General features: G+C 42.4%; 1 protein-coding gene across 1 annotated transcript in view; it reads left to right on the top strand.

The window, feature by feature from the left end:
* Positions 1 to 7905, top strand: part of IL5RA (interleukin 5 receptor subunit alpha) — a 41501-nt gene extending 33596 nt beyond the window's left edge. Inside the window, exons 10-12 of the mRNA XM_046684269.1 lie at positions 339 to 435; positions 1554 to 1638; positions 4863 to 7905. Of these exons, the coding sequence (XP_046540225.1) occupies positions 339 to 435; positions 1554 to 1638; positions 4863 to 4949 (269 nt within the window). The 3' untranslated portion in view covers positions 4950 to 7905. The remainder of the gene's footprint in view (positions 1 to 338; positions 436 to 1553; positions 1639 to 4862) is intronic.
* Positions 7906 to 10773: the final 2868 nt, after the last annotated feature.

The raw sequence follows: 10773 nt of genomic DNA on the forward strand, positions 1-10773 counted from the left end.
ACCTTACTACTCACCAAAAGCTGATAAGCTCCAAGATCCAAGTGGCATAGTACACAGAATATATTCCATAAATATCTACTGATTGAGTAAATAATGCTTTAAGATTCAAAGTGGCCTCACTGCCATTAATTGTGTCACCTTCATATCAACTTTAGGAGATGGATATTATTCCCCCGTTTTACAGATGAGAAATCTAAGGCTCAGGGAATGCTAAGCTACTTGCCCAGCGTCACCCAGCACCGGCAACTCAAACCCAAGCTTTCTGATGCCAGAGTCTAGTCATTTCTCTTACCTGCCACTGATTCCAGCTCTGATTTCTTTCTTTCTTTTTTCATCAGGAAACGACGAACAGAAGCCCTTGACAGAATGGTTTCTTATTGTGCTTATGGCAACCATCTGCTTCCTCTTGTTAATTTTCTCCCTCACCTGTAGAATGTAAGTATTCTTTATGTTTGGGTGCTTCCAATGGGGTCTGAGTATTGAGGTTTTACATTCTTGCTGTGCATCCATTGGTGTTCTTGTGATCAGATGGAATTTACAGCACTTTTGTGTCTTCTGGACAGACTTTCCAAGATGAGTGTGGACCAAATCAAAAAGTGTAAAACACCAGTAGCTGATTTACAGAAACTGGACAGAGCACTATATAGCCCTCAGCCATTACGAGCCCCTTCTTGAATTTGTCAACAGTCTATGTATTTCTGTGAAGGCTTTTACATTCATGTTCTTTTGATTCCTTTACCACCTTCCACTCAGGACTTGGTTGCCTTTGTTGAGCCACCAGCACACACCTTTCACGTCTTTCGTAAAGGAAGACAGCCCACTGGAGGCTGAAATTGCCACAGTGCTTCCCTCATTATGATCCCCAGTGATGAGGTACCAGCTCCCACCCTGGCCCTTAAGTCATTGGGCCCAAGTGGCTGATTGTTCTTAGGTCAAACACAGATTCTAAAAATGCCATGCAGATCTGGGGACCAAACCTAGAACTTGCAAATTTCCCCATAAGAATTCCTCAGACATTTTAGCATTCAGTAAGACAAAGTGCCATTTAGGAGGCTTAAGAATGTGTTCTCTTGGCCCTTTCAGAATTTTGAAAATGACTTTTATTTTAAACAACTTCAGTATTATAAATGTTATATTCAGATGGCATCTATGGGTTGGGGGTGAGTTCAAAGGAGAGGAAAAAGAAAGTAAACTCTGTGAGCCAGCACAGCTGGGGAGGGGCTGCTAACCAGCATTGAAGGTAAAGACAGGGCACCGCACACTTGACACAGACGCCCATTTTCAGAAATCAGGCCTGGTAACAGGTAGCAACATGAAGCAATTACCATTCTGTCTGTCTTGGATGATTCAGAGGCCATCTCAGAGCCTTGCAGTATCCTCAAGGTCTTCAACTATTATCACAATGTAGATATTTGGAAGTCTTGGTCAATAAAGATTTTGAATTTATGAAACAGCAGGTCCTGGGATTAACTAGGTCAATTTTTAGAGTAGATATTTAAGGACAAGAAAGGATGCTCTTGCTCACCTAATTCCCTCCTTTACTGTGTTTCCAGATGTCACTTATGGACCAAGTTGTTTCCACCAGTTCCAGCACCAAAAAGTAATGTTAAAGATTTCTTTGTAACCACCCACTATGAGGTAATGTTGAAGGTTCTTATGTCATATCCGCCCAGGGTTGGGTCCCCAGGGATCTGTCACCGGGTTGTGGGTTTTCCATACTACAAGGCAGGGTGTTTACCCAGGAGGCCAGATGCTTTATGTTGCTTTAGTCATTCTGCTCTTTGGACGATTGTTTTGTTAAAGATGTTCAACACTGTCTTTGAATGTTGGAAGGGTCCTACTCAACTGAGTGTCCCACCAGTCAGACTTGAATTTTAATTTTCTGTCAGCTGTCTCTTAACTGACCTTGGGAGATTCCTTCAACTCCATGAGCCCTAACTTCTTTTTTTGTATAGTAAGGGGCACAGATGAGATAGTCCGATGTCCTGTTTAGGTCTTACATTTTGAGAATCCATGTTTCTGCACATGGGTACCCTCATCAACAAAGTTTTAAGAGGAATTTTGCCCAGTTCCTTAGTATAAACCACAATAGAGAAGGCAAATGATTTCCCCAAATATGCATTTTCTTTGGCCCTATTCACCATTCAGAGAACTAAGGCTTAAGTGAATGAATGCTCATTACCTTTGGCTATACAATTGTTCTAGCATCATTTGGTGAAAAAAACCTTCCTTTCCCCCAATGAACTGTCTTGATAGCTTTGTTGAAAATAAATTGTCCATATATGTGTAGGTGTATTTCCGGACTATCTGTTTGGTTTCATTGATCTATTTGTCTGTCTTTATGCAATACAATACTATCTTGATTTCTGTAGCTTTATTGTAAACCTGGAGACCAGGTAGGGGAGCCTTCCAAATGTGACTTTTCTTTCCCCAAAGTTGTTTTGGTTACTCTAGGTGTTTTGCATTTTCATATAAATTTTAAAGCCAGTTTATTAATTTCTACAAAACAGGCTGCTGGGATCTTGATCAGGATTGTGTAGTATTAAACGTTAATGTGGGGAGAAGTGACACCTCAAAAATGAGTTTTCCAGTTTATAAATATGACATATCACTCTATTCATTTAGGTTTTAATTTCTCTCAGCAATGTTTTGTGATTTTCAGTGTATAGTTATTGCACGTTGCTTGTCAAATCTGTCCTTGAATTGAATGGTTATTTAGGATCAGGGGGTTAGCTAACTTTTTCTATAAAGAGACAGACAGTAAACATTTGAGGGCCAAATGATTTATCTCAATTATTCAACACTGCCATCAGAGTGTGAAAGCAGACACAGACAATATGCAAATGAATGAGCTTGGCTCTTTGCCAATAAAAGTTTATTTATAAAAACAAGCAACAAACCAGATTTGGCCCACAGGTTCTAGTTTGCTGGCCCCTGATGTAGATCAAGCAATTTTCTTAACAAATTTAGTCTTTTCTGTAACAAAGTGACTCATGTTCAGATGAACCAACCGGTGACTGGTTGCAGGGGCAGGAAAGGGTTGATCAGACACGCACCAAAATGGATCATTTCAATAAGCTGTGACCTTTCTTTAGAGTTTGCAGTTTGGGTGTTTGAAATGATTGTAGACAATGATAGTTACTAACCTAGTGAAGCAGAGAATTGGGCCTGGCGAAAGAACCCCTTAGTTCAATCCTTGTGTTGTTCTTTATCAGGGGAACAGCTAGTTTGCTCTTATTAACCCACAGCTTTTCTGGAAGGAGAGCTGGTCCCCGCGTGAAACCTTGTTTCGGTTCACCTGAATCTGTGTTGTCAATCCCTCCTTGCTCTAACATACTCATCCCTGAGAAACTACATTTGATTCAAGCAGCAGACTGAAGTCATTTGTCCCAGCCTCTTAATGGAACATCTTCCTGCTGGTATCTAATTTCCCTACGGAGCCCCCAAAGACTTCCTTTAATATTCTGAGGTCGGTAAAAGAAACTGGCTTACGAGCTTATTGTATAAGCTTGTGGTTTGTCGTTAATTAAGATCAAGTCATGTGTGCAAAATAACAACTTGGGGTAGCCAAGCTGGGTTCTGAAAAAGAAAAGGATTAATGTCACAGCTCAGCACTGCCAAGCTCCTCAGGACAACGTACTCTCTTCTCACATTGTAGTTTCACATAAAAACAGACCAGTGAGAGAGAGACAGAGCAGGGAGAATTGGGAACGTAAAGAATATGTGAGCAAGTGCAGAGCTGACCACAGCTGGGCCACATGGCGGTTCCCTAGCCTCTACCTCCAAAGGCAGAACCTATCCAACCCACTCTTGGGGTCTCTGTGACAAGGATGACAAGGGGGCCAATTGGTGCTATCGGCAGTGACAGTTTGCCAAACCACTGGGAAGCGTTCAGCTAGTGGGAAAGGAAACCCTCGGCATTTAATTATGACTCACGCCTCTGAGCTTGGCGTGCGTACCTGCAGTCCTGGGATTTGGAGGGCAGCTGCCATCGCAGAGGTCTTGTTAAGCCAGTTTTTCCTTGTCCAGATCTTAGTTAGAAATTGTTTTGTAATATTCAAGAGATAGATACTGGGAGGGATGAAGGAGGGGGATAAGTTGACCTTTAGCAATAAAAAAAAGAAGGCTTATTTCAAAAATCTTATTGAGAGCTTTCAATTTGTTAGAGTGTAGTTTAAAGCTGTTCTTTGTTTCTACAATGGTAACCAGAGACGGTTCCTTCCAAAAGTGTAGACGCTGGACTAGTTAAGTACATAAGGCAGAGACCACGTCTGCTGTGCTCCTCGCTGCATACTCAATGCATAGCACAGCGTCCGGTGTAGAGCAGACATTAAATGTGTTGAATGAGTAAATAAGGTAGAGGAATAAGATCTTGTATAGGTGGTATTTTTTGTCACAAATTTTCTAATTAATATCTGCATTATTTATAATAGCCCAAATTGGACATAACAAATATCCAAATTTAGGAGAACATTAACGGTTCCTCCTACTTCCTTGACGGACGGAATATCATGGAGTTACTCAAACGATGCAGCCAGAGAATATATAACAATATAATTTAAAATATTCTATGATGTTACACAGAAAGAAACCAATTTATAAAGCCGTTTATCCATTCGCCTTCATATAACTGTAAAGATAACTTTACACCTAGAAAAAAGGGCTTAAGAGAAACAGTGGGCTATCTTTGTGAGGTAAGTATATGGGTATTTTTTTGTCTTCTTTCTACTTGATTTTCCACATTTTCTTCAGTGAACATTTACTATTTTTATAAGCAAAACAGACTTAAAACCAATTGTAAAGAAATTAAGAAATGAAAAGTTCTCTAAAAGACATCTAAGGAAGGATGTTTTGTTTTGCAGAAAACCGGTTCCAATGAAACAGAAATTGAAGTCATAAGTTATGTGGAAGAGCCTGGATTTGAGGTCCTGGAAGATTCTGTGTTTTGATTGTCGCTGTCACACACTCTCAAAATGAACTCACACTCACAAGCCTCAGCTAGAACGGGAGTGGCTGTTTCTTGGTGGACAGGAACTCCTAATTTACTGAGCATTCAATTCAGCTGCAAGACAACACGCCCAGACAAATCTCTTAAACATGTGGATGCCTCACCCAAACCTCCTCGCTCACTCGGGGCGATGCACTCTCCTGACCCTTCTGTCATGTCTTCTCTCCCTACTCTGTACAGGGTAGCACCTGCCAGTCTTTGTGATTTGCATTACTTACCTCAACCTTTCTTGTGCAAGAGACAGTTTTTAAGGCTGTAGTCAACGCTATTTACTGCTGGAGGTGCTAGTTTGACTGTTTAAGCTGCCAATGCTCAGCTAAAATCTCAGGAAGAAAGCATTTTGCATGAGCCTGCAGGGAATCATGAACTTGGATTCAAGACAGTCTTTCCTATGACAAATGGGAGCCATGGTGTTTTTCTTCTGAGTTCTAGAATACTTTTTCTTTCGATTGTGTGTGTGTGTGTGTGTATAAGTGAGAGCGAGAGAGAGAGAAACAGAGATTAAGTTGCATAGGCATGATCTAGGTAGCATCATTTAAGGCAAACTAATTTAAAAAAAATGAGCTACTACGTCACTCTGTATCAAGAGAGGACAGGATTTTGTTTCAAGATTATATTCTTGAAGTCAGCCTTGACATTTCAGGAATATACTGAGAAAGGTTTTGGGAGAAGTGGGTTGTGAAGGGGGTCACTGGATCAAGAGTAAACTTTCTGGAGAGATGTTTGCTGGCGAAGACTTCAGAGCAACTTGTTGGGCATCTGGTCAAGTAGCGCTAGGGGGATCCTAGCCCCTTAGGTTTGGAAGGGTCCTATAGACCATCTCATCAAACAGCCCAATCCAGACGGGAATTCCTCCTCTCCATATCCTTCTGTATGAGTCTGCATCTAGATGACAGGCCTTTGTGACAGGCAGTGGGCTACAGGTAGAACCAGGCACAGGTGTGCCCTGGGCAGAGAGGGGACAAGAGGAACAGTTAGTACTTCAAGGACCCAAACAGTGCTGACTGGACATGGCCCGGAAGCAGGAAGCTCAGGACAGGGAAAGGAGGTCACCGTGCTCAGAACCCCTCCACAGCGGCATACTCTTTATATGCTTTCCTGAGTTGGTTTAGTCAGTTTTGATTCAAGAATGGGGCACATTGACTACCACCTACTTCCAGGGGGTGTTTTTCTGGTAACCATCCACTGCAACGAGCAGGGAGTTGGGCCCAGGACAACAGTCACGGCAGTTATGGCAGCTGTCGGTTATTACTTGTTTCCAATTATTATGGACTCAATGTTTGTATGTCCCTAAATTCATATGTTGCAACTCCACCCCCCCATATGATCATATTAGGAGGTGAGGCTTTGGGGAGGTAATTAGGTCATGAGTGTGGCGTTCTCATGAATGGATTGGTGCTCTTATAAAAGGACTACAGAGAGCTTTCTTTCCCCATGTGAAGATATAAATTGGCAGTCTGCACCCAGGAAAAGGACTCTCACAGAACCTGACCATGCTGGCACCCTAATCTCAGACTTCCAGGCTCCAGAACTGTGAGGAATCAATTTCTGTTGTTTATAAGCCACCCAGTCTGTGGTACTTCATTACAGCAGCCTGAGCTAAGACACCAAGTGTCAGGAACTTCATCAGGTACTTCAGACGCATCATCTCTAATCCTGACAAGCCCACGTGGTCAGTATCACTGCTCCCATTTTACAGATGCAACCACTGAGGCCTGGAGAGATTGTTAGATAGGAAATGGCATAGCAAGTGAGAAGCTGAATACCAGGTCCAAGTGACCCCAGTAATGTGGATTTGAGAGTGCATCAGAATCACCTGGAGGGGTCATTAAAACACACATTGTTAGGCTCACCCTCCGAGTTTCTGACTGAGCAGTTCTGGGGTGGGGCCTGAGAATCTGCATTTCAACAAGTTCCCAGGTGAGGCTGCTGCTGCTGGTCCAGGGACTACACTTTAAGGACGGCTGCCCTGGGTGATTCTGATGAATATCAAAATTTGAAAACTAACTGTTGAAGGAATAAGTGATGGAAAAGTCCTTCCAAAACAACTGCCCCCTTTTTGGCTTATTGCTCCCTGTCTGATCACTTTCAAACTGGAGCCTGGAAAACTAGGATTGTGGAACTGCCTAGGAGGCTGGAAGAGAAGGGAGCTGCGCCGAATGTGGCCAGTTCTTCATTGTTTGATGTGGTGCTCGCTTCAGAGACGCCTCTCTCCGCCTCAGCAGCCGGTCATCAGCTGGGTACTGAGCCGCTACCACCATCTGTCTCTCGGTGTATGTGTGTCAGGAGCAACACAAATACTTCTTCTTCCTCATTGCTCGGCCTATGGAACTCATTCTTTGGGAATCCATATCCCACATCTTCTTCTCCTTGAAGCCTTTAAAAGGAGAGTTTGGTTGATCCTGCACCTGGGGTCTCATTCTGGGCCTCATCTCTGTCTTGGAGTTTTGCATTGTATATGCCATTCCCAGCTTGGATGTCTCCCCACTAGACTGTGCACTCCAGGAGGATGGGGCTCATGTGAAATTCATCTTTTTATCTGCAGTGTCTAGGACAGTACCTGGCCCTTAGAAAGCATAAATGCTTATTGGGCTCTCTTAAACCCTCTTTCAATTCTGGCATATCTCCTTGCATATAGTTGGAACTGAACCATATTTGACAGAGATTATCATGGCCTACAGTAATATCATGGAGAGGAAGATGGGTGTGTAATGAGAACATGATTGGAAATAACCAGGACTCATGTGCCTGACCATCTGGCTAGCATAACCTGGATCTCTTTTTGTTGATGATGTGTCTAAGTTGTGGCATATAAATTGCTGTATAAAAGGAGATGGGCTTTGGAAGTGGCCATTTCGAGTAGTCTATACAGTTTTCACTAGGCTTGTCATGGCAAATGGGAGTGTGAACATTCGCTTTACAGGAAACACCCTTGTCAGCAGGTTGATTGGACATTGGCACCCACGTCTTTCCATCTTCCACCAGGACGGGGCGGAGAGCCACCTTCCTCCTAAAAGCCTTCAGAGTCACAGGCTCAGAGCAAATAGTGGTTCTCCAAGACATCCTTTTCAGGAAGGATTTTAGCTCAATCTCTTTCTTTGGCATTTGGAATTCTCTGAGTGCAGCACAGGGGAAGCGCTGGGGAGACTGGAGGGTGAAGTTCAGTTTGCCAACAGCTCAACCAGCTGAGGCTCATTGAAATGCCTGAAGGCCTCAAGCTATTTATGCAGGCTGGGGAAGAATTCCACATGGGCCACGAACATCCTGATTAAAAATCCAAACGTTTTCATGGTGAGACTTGTAGGTGTCAGGACCATCTGTTGATGGAATTAATAAACCTTAGGTGCTAATTTGTTAAAGGAAAAGTAGATATCTGGAAGCGAGAACAGAGAACTGAAAACAATCTCTGATGGCACAAGTAAAGGTGAAAAACCTAATTAGAACAGGACTTGGTTTTGGCCCAAGTATCTTTGTGGCAATGACCGTGTAGCTATTCCTGCCTCCACAGCCCAAATCTATTTCCAGGGTACAAACCTTTTGAAAATCATTCCTTTTTTTAGAACATTATATTGAACTAAAAGACAATCTTGTTTTTCCCCCAGAATCCTCCTGTTTTAGGTAATAGCTGTCCATGTAAATGAGGTTCAGAATTGGAAATGTTAAACGTGAATGACAATGAATTGTCCAAGGCTGCAAGTTGAACAGGAGTGCATTTCTCATTTTCCCCCCAAATAGTCTCCTTCTTTGTCCTCACTATGGTCTTCATCATCTCTCAGCAAGGACTATACCAGTAGTCTCTCAACTCCTGCCCTCAGTATTTCTTTCCTCTGAAGGATCTATGTAAAAGACACATCTGCCTATGTCACTCCGCGTCCAAAGCCCTTAAATAACTCCCATCACCTTCAAGTTAAAGCTCCTTTTAAAGCAAAGTCCCCTGACTTGGCTCCTCAGTCGCTCTCCAGCCGCATCCCCAAGGAGTACGTGCTTGGGTGCTATGACAAGCACCATGTTCTCTCACCCCTCCATACCTCTGCTTAAGCTTCTCCGCGGGGGGAAAAGGCCTTTTCAGTCTTTTTTTGCATTTCGTTGACACTTTACCTCCTAAGCCTCGGCTCTTTGCTACCAGGAAGTCACTAGGAACATACAGTTCCTCCGGTAACTGCTGTTTGATTCTATTTTATCACTTACTATATTATTTAAAAATTTTCTGTCTCCAAGTGGAAACATTTTGAGGTCAAGAACAGTCTCCTGTTTATTTTTGTGTACTTAAGAACTGAGTAGGAACTGGTTGGACTTAGCCAGATAATGGAAAAAAAGCAAGTTTCTTAAATTTATACCAGAATAGAAAACTATATTCAACTAGATCTAAAGAACTAAGCTCTGATAGGTAGACGTTTATTAAAGCTGTCATGTGACAGCAGAAATCCAATCATCAGTAGAGTTTAATAATGAAGTAATAAGAACTCCCAGTTGGTGTGGCTCTTGCTTCAGAAACACCTCCCTCTACTCAGCAGCCAGCCGTCACCTGGGCTCCACGGAGCTCCTGTCGAACTTCCTGGAGCTGGTTCCACCATTTGGCTCTCGACATAAGGGCGTCAGGTGCAACAAAAATAGCCCATGTATTCCATGTGTGATTTTAAAGTTCTAGTGGACTCTTCACCGTGAAAGTGTGTTATTAAGTTTGTTTTATCTATTCACATTAAAGGCAAAGATTTGTCCCTGCCAGGTGATAAAATGAAAGAAGTCATAAACTTGGGGGAAAATTGCGGGAAAGAAATCAACAATAAAGTACTGGTGTCATAGTTCAAAGGTCAGCAAGCTGCTTCTTAAAGGGCTAGATGGAAAATATTTTCAGCTGTGAGAGCCATAGGGCCTCTGCTGCCACCATGATAGCACAGAAGCAGCCATAGACAGTACGTAAATGAGAGTGGCTGTATTCCAATAAATCTTTATTTACAAAGAATAGTGATGAGCCAGGTTTGGACTGTGGGCCAAAATTTATCTGTACATAACTTAATGGATCCAAAATATGTGACGTTTGAGTGTTTCTTTTCTATTTTAGAAAAGCCAAGCAACCAATTTGAGGAAATAACAATTATGTTTAATCAAATGAAAATCATTCTGAGGGGTGGGGAGAGGTAGTGGTGAAAAATCCTGTGTTTGACTGAACTTAACCTTGTTATAAGCTGGTTTTGCAAGAAACTTAGGTCCAGAATTCTGTCCATATTCCTACTGTTCACACTTTTCACACCATCTTTCAAATAAGTGTGAGTTTCTGTCACCTCCAGTGAAGCATGAGGAAGGAAGCCTTAATCCTATTAATCTTGGTTTTCTAGTGCCCAGTGCAGTGCTTGACACATAATTAGCACTCAACACCTTATCTGTTGACAATTAAATAAAGGAGGAACAATTGGGACAATTCAAATTCCCGGTTATTTAGTCTCAGATATTTGGTAAAGACTGAAAAATGGTGCATCAACCACCCAATTTGTTTTCCAACTAGTTGTGCTATAGGTTATGTTCTAGGTAAAAAGTCCATTTTTATAACCCTGTAAAATACTTCTGGAATCCCCCTCCCCACCCCTTTTTCACCTCCTTGTCACATAATCTAGGCTTTGCTCTGAAAAGAGCCCTTTGTGTTAATGCTCTTTCCTGCCAGCTCTAAGAGGAAACTCACCCACCAGCCCTAGCTCCCTGGACACACACACCATCCAAGGAAAGGGGGAAGGTGAGTTTGGCAAACCAAACAGAACTCAAAACACCAA

The sequence above is a fragment of the Equus quagga genome, chromosome 1, assembly GCF_021613505.1.
Source record: "Equus quagga isolate Etosha38 chromosome 1, UCLA_HA_Equagga_1.0, whole genome shotgun sequence".
NCBI lineage: Eukaryota > Metazoa > Chordata > Mammalia > Perissodactyla > Equidae > Equus > Equus quagga.